Raw genomic sequence first — 12,754 nt, 5'->3', positions numbered from 1 at the left:
TATGGACCCGTTTATTACCTCTCTGGCCTTGAAAAACATGAAAAATACATAAATATTGAAGAATAATGTTAAAGTGTTGTTTTTAGCTTCTCAGCTATCTGGGGTTAGTATCCTGTGTTTTTACAGCCTGAGTTTCCTCCCTTTTACACCGAGGGAGTGACTGTAGTCCCATGACTGTCAGAAGGAAGGTACTCTTTTCTTTCCTGAGCTGGTTAGGCTCACCAGCTCACCTTTGGCAATAACTACAATGGACCCTTCGTTTAGTGACATGGCAGGCAATGTGCCAGTTATGATTATTCACCACCCACAAAAAGCTTGTGTGCTATCATGGAATATAAAAAGCACGTGTGAGCAGGTGGTGCTCATGAGAGACAAATCTGAGAAGTTTAAAAATATTTTTAATTTGTCACCTGCCATCTCTACAATTATAGTTTGGAGTTTTTAATTTCAGTGCATTTTAAAAGTACAATAAAATAAGAACAAATAGCCCCACTCCTTGCAGTTTGGAGTCTCCAAGAGCTAGGGAGAGACTTTAATAGAGAAAAGTTGAGGCAAGGAAATTATTCATTGACTAGATGTAATTGCCTAGTTGACTGGATTTGTTTCGTACTTTGATTTCTGGACTCTCAGACCAGGTTAGATTCCGCTTGCTTACAGAGGATGCCAGGGCATGAGAGCCACATCACTCTAATGGCTTCCTTGTTTAGTTAGCACCTATTTGTTCCCTCTAGCCCTTTGTTCAAGCATAAATTTTCTAACCCAGCCCTCTTTTATTTTGATTTTGAGAAACTTAAAAGGGAAATGTCTAAAAAATACTCTAGCAAACACCGATAGATGGAGGTACTATTATTTCATGGTGACCCCCAGTCTAAAAAATAAGCAGTACAGATATTGCTTAAGTTAACACCCATGATTAGATTCACATGAATCAGATATCTTACCAGAATTAAGCTTTACTAATAAGGTCAAAGATGCAGATCGTAGAGATATTCTCAGACAAAGCTGAGGTCCTGGAAATCTCACTTGACACTGCAGGCCCTTCCTTCCTGCATGGGCAACATACTCTCTGTTACTGATCTCGGGAGGCAGCAGTGAACGGTCCTGAAGAGAGATCTTAGCTGCCTGCCTAGGAATTGAACATGGGTAGTCTGGCAATGGTGCCCCACTCCAGTACTCTTGCCTAGAAAATCCCATGGACGGAGGAGCCTGGAGGGCTGCAGTCTATGGGGTCGCTGAGGGTCGGACAAGACTGAAGTGACTTAGCAGCAGCAGTCTGGATGAACACCAGGACTCCTAGCCACCAGATCATCAAGGTGTTAGAGGCCAGAAGCAGCGGCCCTGACTCTTTCTCCCATTTGAAAGCGAGAATGCTTCAAAAGAGACAAAAACTGTGAAAACAGGTACAAAGTTCATTATAAGAGACACAGCGTAGCATGTGGGAGAAAGTTCAGAGAAACAGTTTATTTATTTAAGACTGAAGCCAGGTGGCGCAACGGGTAAAGGATCTGCCTGCTAATGCAGGAGACACGAGAGAGACGTGTTTGATCCATGAGCCAGGAAGATCCCCTGTAGCAGGAAATGGCAACCCACTCCAGTATTCTTTGAAAAATCCCATGCTCAGAGGAGCCTGGAGGGCTACAGCTCACAGGGTTGCAAAGAGTTGGAGGGAAATGAGCACACACACAGGCAGAGATACAGACCCAGAGAGAAAGGGTGTGGGCCTCCTCTCTCATGACGCATGCAGTAGTGAAATGATTGAAATCAATTATAGAGGACAGGTCTTCCAAGTCTTTGTTTACCTTGGGCCGGTTATCTCGTTTCTTTTTTCACACTTGACTGGTCCTAGGACCCTCTCCAAAATGGGTGCACAACTCTTTGTTAAGATGGATCCCACCATGTAGGACTGTGGGTGCATGTCTACTCATTATGGGGTAGCAGCCCCTCCCTTGTTGACCTCCAAGGAGGCTTCCTGTGCATGTGCAGACAGGGAAGTTCTCCTTGACCTCAAGAGTGGTCATCTTATCTCTTTACTTCTGTAGAGCTCAGCTTCTGCCATTAGCTTTTTCCTTGGACAAAAATTCAATTTTACTCCACTTGACAAATAGCAGCTATCCAACCTTAGGGCCCATCAGTCTCCTACCTTAATACAAGCTGAATTGTGTCTCTTTAAAATTCATATATTTAAGTCCTTACCCCAGTACTGTGACTGTATTTGGAGACAGAGCCTGTAGAGGTAATTAAGACAAAAAGAGGTCATATGTGTGGGACCTAATCCAATAGGACTGGTGTCCTTATAAGGAAAGATTAGGAAAACACAGACCAAGGGACGACCATGTGAAGACACAGCAGAAGGCAGCCCTTTGCAAGCCAAGAAAAGATGCTTTGAAAGAAAGCCGTCCCGCTGACCCATGATCTTGGACTTTTAGCTGACAAAACTGTGAGAAATTAAATTTCTGTTGTTTAAGCCACCCAGTCTGTTAATTTTTTCTGGAATTCCTTGCAAATTAATATATTCTCAGATCCACGGTTACAGATGAGGATCTAATGAGGTCTCTAATGAGGTTCTCAGATCACCAAACAGACTATTTTCTATTCTAGAAAGTTACTTAGCCATGGAACCATGTTTCCTAAATTCTGGGTTTATTTAGCATAATCAAAGGAGATCCAACCAGTCCATCCTAAAGGAGACCAGTCCTGGGTGTTCATTGGAAGGACTGATGCTGAGGCTGAAACTCCAATACTTTGGCCTTCTCATGAGACGAGCTGACTCATTGGAAAAGACTCTGATGCTGAGGGGGATTGGGGGCAGGGGGAGAAGGGGACAACAGAGGATGAAATGGCTGAATGGCATCACCGACTCAATGCACATGAATTTGGGTAAACTCCCCGGGAGTTGGTGATGGACAGGGAAGCCTGGCATGCTGCAATTCTTGGGGTCGCAAAGAGTCGGACACGACTGAGCGACTGAACTGAACTGAACTGAATCAGTCTTGTGACCAGGGATAACCGTTAAGTCTATTCAATAAGTAAATTCTCTTAAGCCTGGCATGGTGCAGTTTGTGAGGTTGGAAAGAGTCGAACACGACTTAGTGTCTGAACAATGAACTTCTTCTTAGCAAATATGATTAATTTATTTACCTACAGTCCAGTGGAGTCATGTGCCCTTTTCTTTGGCCTCCAGGGCTTCCCTGTACTAAAGAGAGTAAATAGATCAAAAGTCAGCTGCTTTCAACTCTTTCCAAAGCTTCAGTTCAGTTCAGTTCAGTCGTTCAGTCGTGTCCGACTCTTCGCTACCCCATGAATCGCAGCACGCCAGGCCTCCCTGTCCATCACCATCTCCCAGAGCTCACTCAGATTCACGTCCATTGAGTCAGTGATGCCATCCAGCCATCTCATCCTCTGTCGTCCCCTTCTCCTCCTGTCCCCAATCCCTCCCAGCATCAGAGTCTTTTCCAATGAGTCAACTCTTCGCATGAGGTGGCCAAAGTACTGGAGTTTCAGCTTCAGCATCATTCCTTCCGAAGAAATCCCTGGGTTGATCTCCTTCAGAATGGACTGGTTGGATCTCCTTGCAGTCCAAGGGACTCTCAAGAGTCTTCTCCAACACCACAGTTCAAAAGCATCAATTCTTCAGCGCTCAGCTTTCTTCACAGTCCAACTGACATCCACACATGACCACTGGAAAAACCATAGCCTTGAGTAGACAGACCTTAGTTGGCAAAGCAATGTCTCTGCTTTTGAATATGCTATCTAGGTTGGTCATAACTTTTCTTCCAAGGAGTAAGCGTCTTTTAATTTCATGGCTGCAATCACCATCTGCAGTAATTTTGGAGCCCCCCAAAATAAAGTCTGACACTGTTTCCACTGTTTCCCCATCTATTTCCCACAGTGACTTATAATTACATGATTATTCAACTTAATTAAAAACATTCTAAAATAGTACATTTAACAAAAGTGGGTTTATTTCCATATAATGCTTATTACATTTTTCTCATCTCAGTTTTATTTAAAGCCAGGTCAATATCTTACTCTAAATCACTTTATTAGTAATGCATGCTCTTTAGATATAAAGTCCTTCTGGGAAACATGCAACATTCAGTTATCTATTGGCAATGCACTTCAAGGAAAGTTTTGAAATTTGGTAAAAATAAACTTCAAACCATGACCCCATACTAAGGTGAGGTGGGAGAGGGAAAATATACACAAAAATCACAAAGATATTACAGTCAAGCACCTTAGAGCTAATACCCATTTCACTTTAAAATAGCATTGCGTATGGATTCAGGAAGAATTTCAAAATATTTGAAGATCAAAAGAAAAGAGTCAAAGACTGACGTGAATTTGGAACACATTAAATTAGCTAACAGGGTAGCTCTCATTCATTATTTCCATTTCTAGCTATAGGGGTAATCAAATACAAGTAAATTTACAGTTAAAAAGCTTTTGTGAATATTCAAATTATAACGGAAAATTAATTTAAGGGTTTGTTACTTCTAAGGGAATTCATTATGTAATATTTGTTAGATGGACATCTCTGTAGCGCATTTTAAATATGATTCAACATCAAGATAAATTCATATTCCAATAATTCTTTGCTTAAAGTTAACTCTTTGAGGTTCTATCATCAGAATTTATGGCACATTCTCATGAGCATAGTTTTCATGGAAAACTTAATCCTTTGAGAATTGATTTTGGGGGAGGAATAGGCAAAAGTCTAGCTGTATGGATGCTCCATGAAAATGGATTAAATATGGTAATCAAAGAAGTCATATAAGTTTTTAAAATACACAGATTTTAAAAAAATTTTGGCCCCACTATGCAGCTTGTGGGATCTCAGTTCCTTGACCAGGGATTGAACCCAGGCCTGGCAATAAAAGCACTGAGTCTTAACCACTGGACCACCAGGGAATTCCCATATAATCTTCTATTTTTAAAAAAGCTTAAGCAATTTTATTATATGTCTGCTGAGTGAAATGCCCTTATATTTTGTACGCATCAGTTTGACTGCATATGACTGGGTTTACAATTCCTTAAATACTCCATGCCAGTGTGTGTAAAGAATATTAGGCTAATTTCTAAGCTGACAGAAAAGTAGGTGATTACATTCGCACAATATGAACCTGCGCTCACTGCAGGCCAGAGTCAACAGAGCTCTATCGTAATGTAAGAAATGCAATGGAAAAAGAGTCCATCTGATAATCTCAACCTGATAAGCCCAATTTTGGATCATAGGAAAATTCTATTTCCAAAAATAAATGCCATTAGAAGTCAAGATTTAATTATAGCAGTATCCTTATGAAAAAGGAGTCAATTATTTGTGAGCATTGTGAATATTTCTGCTATCTAAAAGCTATCTGGAATTACTAAAATATATCTACTTTATTCATGAATATTGACCCACTGGATCAAAGCGTTACTCCCCAGTTTAGACTTTACAAATATTTCTGATACCTTGATCCAGGCAAGCGCCCCTTATTCTTTTCTTGTCCCCATCATAATCACTGCACCCTATTCTCTGAAATGCTCCAAAGAATAAGGAACCCCAAACCTTACAGCTTCCTGAAAGCTGTTATTAGAGCACCCAAAACTGACTTTTCTGATGGGAACAATCATTTCTAACCTGTATGAAGAGGGGAATTCTCTTTTAGGTGCCTAGAAAAGAGCAATAAATGTTGCTGGGTATATTAGTCAAGGTCTCTTGGTAAGACTGTTTTGTGGTTTATTCTTCTGAGCCCCTGAGTCATCCCACATTATTGATGTAACTGTACTGTGATTAGTAATGTAACCAATAAAAATGTTTTTAAATACAACATGTAGAGCCATCGGCTCTAAAATCCCTTGGATCGTGACAACACCATCTCAGCTACAAGTCTTCCCCAAAGTGGAGCTGGTCTATTCATAGTTTTACTTAGTTTCGAAGAGCAGGAAGCCTGCAAAGGTAGAGAAGCGCTGGTGGTCCCCATGAAGAGCACCATTGCCCATTCTCAGCCACACCTCATCCCCTTTGGCCAGCTTCAGCACTGCATGGTTGCTGGATGTATCTGATTTCCCCTTTGTTTCATAGCTAGAAGGAAAAAGAACAAGCACCAACTACTTAGTCTTTGAAGAGAACAGTCAGCTCCTAACCAAAATCTATCCCCCTTCTCTCCCATAGTCCCATACATTTAGGTATAATCTGGATTAAATTCTCTAAATGACACGTGAGCAGAGATTACATGTGCCACTTATAGAACTGGCCAGTAAAACTCCCACAGACAATCCCCCTTGATCTTTCCTCATTACGACTATGTGGAATGCTAATAACAATGACCAGAATGAACTTGGAAACCTTTTGTTGAAGCCTGAGTGCTTGAAGACTGTGGCATGAAAAGGAATTTCTATCATGTTCAAGCCCTTGGGTCAATGTTAGAGCAGTTCAATCCACCTTAACTAACAATAGAATTTGTATCTAAAGAAGTGTGCTGCCCTAACCCAAACTAAAACATGTTGCATCAGCTAATGGTCAGGGATGGAGCAATGAGGAAATAGATATTGTGGGCTTCAAAGCTGGACATCCTTGTCATGTTAGAGAAAACCATTTGGGAAAATGTGGTGACTTGGAGTAGAATGTCTGATGCATCAAAGCTTGTTCTTCTTTCCACCTTCTGACTGTGGCAATGATAATGACCAGTGCAAATTTGGGAGTCAGTTTTACAGATGGCAGAAAAGCTTTTACCAGCCCACATCCCTCAGAAACCTGTTGGAGCAATCCTCCATCCAACTTCCATACATTCCCCTCCTCTCTTTCTACCCCATTGTTCCCCAACCTGGAACCAACCAAGAAAAATAGAATTCTAATACGTTCAAGCCACAATCTTCTAGATCTCGTTGTTGTAGCAGTTTCACCTATCTAACTCATCTTTTCTCTTTCGGCTTTTCAAATACCCCATCTTACTAGAGGCCAGGTTCCAAAAGAAAAAGGAAAAAAAAAAGATGGCAATCCCCACAAATCATCAAAAAAAAAAAAAAAAGATAGCAAACAAAAAGTTTTTCACAGTTTCTCAACACCCATGTATTTAATTATGGGAAAGGTGTTGGCTCTCTGCCTCTTTTCTACATCTTAAGCTTACATCAGAGCAAAGTGCATTTTTTCTTTTTTGTATGGACTTTTCTCCAAGGAGCCTTAGGGCCAGGTTGCTAAGATAAACATCAGAGTTGCAACACAGCCTAAAGAGGGAGACTGGTTCCCAGCTCTTAATCTGCCAGCTCCAGGGATGATGAAGGTCATCAAGAGAGCTAAACTCTAGGCAAAGGGAGCAGAGAGTAGGAAAGGAGAAGGAAAATCTGAGAGAGAAGGAAAGAAAGAAAGTTAAGAAAAGAATGCAAATAATTAGTTATGACGAGCGTTGCTAGTAATTAGCTCAAGACCTCTTATCCATCTGTGTATGTTCAAGTTTATCAGATTCACTGCCCCACAAAGAGTAATGGTAATCTGACCATATACTGGTGTGTGGGAGCTCTGGATGACAACAAAGTTTGTGCTGATCTCTGTTGAATCCTATTCACGTCCTGACATCGGCCATCCTTTGAGCAAACAATGGCAGCATGGATACTTACGATAGGAAAGACCACTTACCTGTACATGCTGAAGACCGTGTTGCCATTGTGCATGAGGTATACATACACTTCCTCAACATCCTCATGCTTCATCATGCTGAAGGTGAAGAAGTACACACCTGGAAGAGGCAGATATGCATCCACATTTTTGTTAACTATTGAACACTGAGGACTGGGACTTCACATTCATGTCACTGGACTTCACATTTCATTTGTTGCTATGCTAAGTGGTATGAAGGTTCTTTTTAAAAAAATTTTTTTTGAAAGTGTAAATGTTACTCGCTCAGTTCTGTCTGACTCTTTGCAACCACATGGACTGTAGCTCACCAGGCTCCACTGTCCGTGGAATTCTCCAGGCCATTTCCTTCTCCAGGGAATCTTCCTTTCCCAGCAATTGAAACTGGGTCTCTTGTATTGAAAGGAGATTCTTTACCATCTGAGCCACCAGGGAAGCTCGTTTTTTGTGTGTTTTGGGTTTTTGTTTTTTTTGGCTGTCCTTGATCTTAGTTATGGCACTCAGGATCTTCAATCTTCATTGCGGCACATGAGATCTTTAGTTTCAGCATGAGAACTCCTAGTTGTGCCATGCGGGATCTAGTTCCCTGACCAGGGATTGGAACTCAGGTCCCTGAACTGGGAGCACAGAGTCTTAGCCACTGGACCACTGGGGAATTCCCGATATCCCATGGACGGAGGAGCCTGGTAGGCTGCAGTCCACGGGGTCGCTAAGAGTCGGACACGACTGAGCGACTTCACTTTGACTTTTCATTTTCATGCATTGGAGAAGGAAATGGCAACCCACTCCAGTATTCTTGCCTGGAGAATCTCAGGGATGGGGGAGCCTGGTGGGCTGCCTTCTATGGGGTCGCACAGAGTCGGACACGACTGAAGCGACTTAGCAGCAGCAGCAGCAGCAGCAGGTTCTTCTTGGCCTTTATTCCTATGAGTATCCGTTTATCTGCTTGCACCTTCAAACTCCTTTAAATTTTTATGAGACTTTCTCAGTGCATAGAATAAGGTATAAAAGCCTGTCCTTTAGGTTTAGAGTAAACATCAGCAGCACCTTCCTCAAAACATATACGGACACAGTAGAGAGCCCAGCATGGAGGCACTCGTGGGCTTCTGTGGCCTGACAAAATGACCCAAGGACAGCACTGCTATTAACCAAAGATAAGGAAGTCATATAGCACAGAGAAATGTTCATCACTTCTGATGGCTGCAGCAGTTTCTCATGTTATTCACTGTAAGTAGGTGAAATTATGTACAATAAATAGATTGAACTTTGAGCAGCATGACCTTGCTACTAAAAATATGAACTTTTCATTGAAAAAAAAGACCAACACACTTTAAAATATGTTAGTTTTCCTGTAAGGGCCTAGGGTTGCTAATTGAAAGCAACTTAATATACCTGATTCACTTTAAATACCAGTTTAGGAAATACTTTTACTGAAAGATTAAGAGGAATCCAATAGTAGAGAGATGAATGAAAAGGAAAATCTTCCTAACTTCAAATGATCTTGGTTTTGAGAGTGCATTTTAGAAAGATGAATGAACATAAACTATCACATTCTTATTGATTACCATGTTACATGTTTAAACTAATGGCCTTGCCTTAATGCATTTGAGCTGCTGTAACCAAATATAACCGACTGCTCATGCTCAGTTGCTCAGACATGTCTGACTCTTTGTGACTCCATGGACTGTAGCCTGCCAGGGTCCTCTGTCCATGGGATTCCCCAAGCAAGAATATTGGAGTGGGTTGCCATTTCCTCCTCCAGAGGGTCTTCCCAACCCAAGGACTGAACCCGGGTCTCTTGCATCTCCTGCACTGGCAGGCAGATTCTGCCACTGTACCACTTGGAAAGCCCCAAACAGATTTAGTAGCTTAGAAATAGCAACAGACTTATTTCTCACAGCTCTGGAGGCTGGAATTCTAAGACCAGGTTAGGGCCCCCTTACAGGTCACTGAGTTCTGGTTGTGTCCTCTCATAGCAGAATGGGTTAGGGAGCTTTGTGGGGTCTCTTCTCTGAGGGCACTAATTCCATTTATGAGAGTTCATTGTGATGCCTAACACCATCACCTTGGGCATCAGATTTTCAGTGTGTGGGTTTTGGGGGAACACAATCAGACCATAGTATACTTTGTGAAAGAAAAACCCAGAAACATCTGGAAGGAAAAAAAAAAGCACCACACACAGTTCTATGCTGTTTTCCAAAGGTACAATCAAGTGAAAGAGAAGCTGTAAGGCTACCATGTTGATCCATCTGCCTCTGAGTCAAGTTGAACCACATACAGATGTTATCAGTTCAGTTCAGTTCAGTTCAGTCGCTCAGTCATGTCTGACTCTTTGTGAACCCATGGACTGCAGCACACCAGGCCTCCCTGTCCATCACCAACTCCCGGAGTTTACCCAAATTCATGTCCATTGAGATGTATGATTTTGCTTAATTTAGAGCCAGGCTTGCATTTTCAATGAGCTGAGAATAAAAGATACAGTATAAAAATAAGCCATGCCCATTCATATGCCTAAAGATGGATCTACAGATGAAACATAAAGGCAGCTAGAAATCAGAGACTCAAATAAAATAATTTCTATATGTGTAGTTTTTTGCATTTTACAAAATTTCTTATTACTTACACAATTTTCAGTGCTTCAAGAAGATAAAGTGGGAATCAAAATGACAGAAAAAAATATTACTTTTCCTGAAGAAAAATGATGACTGCTATTATAAAAATAGATGTAGGGGTATTTTAGAAACACTAAGAAACCAGATGGCGAATAAATGAAATGACTAGAATTGGAAATTTAAAAGTGCATCTGTCTTACATCCACACATGGCTTTTCTCCACAAGGGAACATACTGAAACCAGAGACAATATATTTTCACTCTGGTTTTCACATCTTCATGTGAAATTCAACCTTCTCTGTCCCTTTACTCTCAAATGGTCATTTATAATCAACTCAAAGTTTAAACAGTAAAGTGGGAGTCTAATGATGGCTGTTATTGTCCAAATTATGTCCAGCCCAAGAAAATTCTTAAAACCAACTAAATCCTTGAGCTTCAATTATAAAATCATTGAAAGCAATGGAACCACTCATTGGGCATATCTAGAAGTGTTTGACAAAACAATTATAGGAAAATTTAACATAAATCTTCAGAGCAGAAAATCACATAAAAGGCTTAAAGCTGACTGAAGGGTGATGAAAGATTGCTTCTTTCACTTCATATGTCAGTTCATTTCTGACTTCAGCTGGGTAGAAAAATAAATCAAAGCACACATTAAAAGTATTTGTGACAATCTAACATGACCACTGCCTCCATCAGAATTTTCTTCTTTTCCCTCTCAATGTCATAGACAGAGACAAAGAAAATTGAAAACAAGCACCCAAAATATCTATTCTCTGCAAAACTAGGAGACCGGAAAGAAAATCAATCAACTTAAAGTATCAGTTAAGTGCTGTCATATGTCAGTGATAGCAGGCAGAGTCACATGGAGACGACATGGAGGTTGGGCAAGGAATTTTGCAGAGGCCAAGTGGCAGCAGATCTCAAACAATTCCCAGAAAAGTGCCCTCCCCCCACCCCCAGTACAGAAGGGTCACTCTGAAGTACTGATGCTGAAAAGAAGCTCCCTCGAGCAGAGCTGAGATAAAGCAAAAGTTATGTTTGGGAGGAAGTTTGCCAGATAAAGTACAGAAAGTGTGAAAAGTCCTTCTGCAGTGGTGGATCCTGGAATCTGCCAGCAAATAGGAGGCAAAGGAACTGGCAAGTGCAAGGCTGGCTTCATGTTTTTCTAGACCCGGTGTAGTCTGGGAAGGCAGAGAAGTGTGCCCACACAGAGAGAACACACAGAGCTGCTATAGTTAAAAGAAATGGAGAGTGCTTGCTTCAGCAGCACATATATTAAAATTGGAACAATATAGAGAAGATTAACAGGGACCCTGCGCAAGGATTACATACACATTTATGAAGCATTTTATATTTAAAAAAAAAGAGAGAGAGAGAGATGAGGAGTCCCCTGGCAGCAAGGGAGGAACCATTGAATTACCAAGCCAGGAAGTAGGGTGGGGTCCCTTCCCTTCTTCAAGAAACTATGGCATAGTGCTGATCTAGGAAATCCATCAACCATCAGTTAATTTTAGAAAGTAGAAAAGAACAAAAATCATCAATAGATAAGGACTACTCAACAAGAAGAAATGTCATGTGGGAGATGAAAAATAAAACCAAAGACTCCATCATGGGTTTAAAAGTATATTAATGAAGGAAATCCCTCTATGAAAGAACATTGTAAGACAGAACGTGGAAACCCATGGTAGAAATGATCAGACAAGAGGAAGAACTGAAAACCAGGATGACAAGACTAATGTAAAATACAGAACAGGTTAAAATAGTACCGCAGAAACAAGGCAGAAGAGAGAAGGAACTGGGAGAAGCAAAAGGAGAATTAATCCTAGGAAGAAGCAATTAAGCATATGTAGGGTGTGTGTGCAGAGAAGGTGATGGCAACCCCACTCCAGCACTCTTGCCTGGAAAATCCCATGGACGGAGGAGCCTGGTGGGCTGCAGTCCATGGGGTTGCTAAGAGTTGGACGCGGCTGAGCGACTTCACTTTCACTTTTCACTTTCATGCATTGGAGAAGGAAATGGCAACCCACTCCAGTGTTCTTGCCTGGAGAATGCCAGGGACGGGGGAGCCTGGTGGGCTGCCGTCTGTGGGGTCGCACAGAGTCGGACACGACTGAAGCGACTTAGCAGCAGCAGCAGCAGCAGCAGGCTGTGTGTGTGTTGGCCGCTCCATCATGTCTGACTCTTTGCAACCCCATGGACTGTCTCCCATTAGGCTCCTCTATCCATGGAATTCTCCAGGCAAGAATACTGGAGTGGGTTGTCGGGACCTCCTCCAAGGGCTCTTCCGAACCCAGAGATGGAACCTGCATCTCTGTGTCTCCTGCATTGGCAGGTGGGTTCTTTACCACTAGTGCCACCAAGGGAAGAAAGCAAACATGAAATGGAACTTATTCTATCTTTATTCTACAAAAAAATTAGAGAAAATAATACATGTAGAAGACAAACTAAAGAAAGTTAAAAACAACACAAAGTGTAATCAGAGTTCTTTAAAAAGTTAGCAAGTGTTGTACTAAGATGGACGGGGTAC

At 41.5% G+C, this 12,754-nt stretch overlaps 1 protein-coding gene and 1 non-coding gene across 3 annotated transcripts in view; one reads left to right on the top strand and one right to left on the bottom strand.

Moving 5' to 3' along the window:
- Positions 1–5,425: 5,425 nt before the first annotated feature.
- Positions 5,426–12,754, bottom strand: part of C1QTNF3 (C1q and TNF related 3) — a 28,325-nt gene continuing 20,996 nt past the window's right edge. For both annotated transcript variants that reach the window (XM_052659245.1, XM_052659244.1), the window contains exons 5-6: positions 7,616–7,715; positions 5,426–6,064 (exon numbers count right to left, since the gene is read on the bottom strand). In XM_052659245.1, the coding sequence (XP_052515205.1) occupies positions 5,905–6,064; positions 7,616–7,715 (260 nt within the window). In that variant the 3' untranslated portion in view covers positions 5,426–5,904. The remainder of the gene's footprint in view (positions 6,065–7,615; positions 7,716–12,754) is intronic.
- Positions 11,479–11,585, top strand: LOC128066291 (U6 spliceosomal RNA). Its single transcript, XR_008201197.1, has one exon. It is a non-coding gene; the product is annotated as a U6 spliceosomal RNA (small nuclear RNA).

This window comes from Budorcas taxicolor, chromosome 20, assembly GCF_023091745.1.
Source record: "Budorcas taxicolor isolate Tak-1 chromosome 20, Takin1.1, whole genome shotgun sequence".
NCBI lineage: Eukaryota > Metazoa > Chordata > Mammalia > Artiodactyla > Bovidae > Budorcas > Budorcas taxicolor.
The sequence above is the reverse complement of the archived record's forward strand: the minus strand, read 5'-3'. Positions and strand labels throughout refer to the sequence as shown.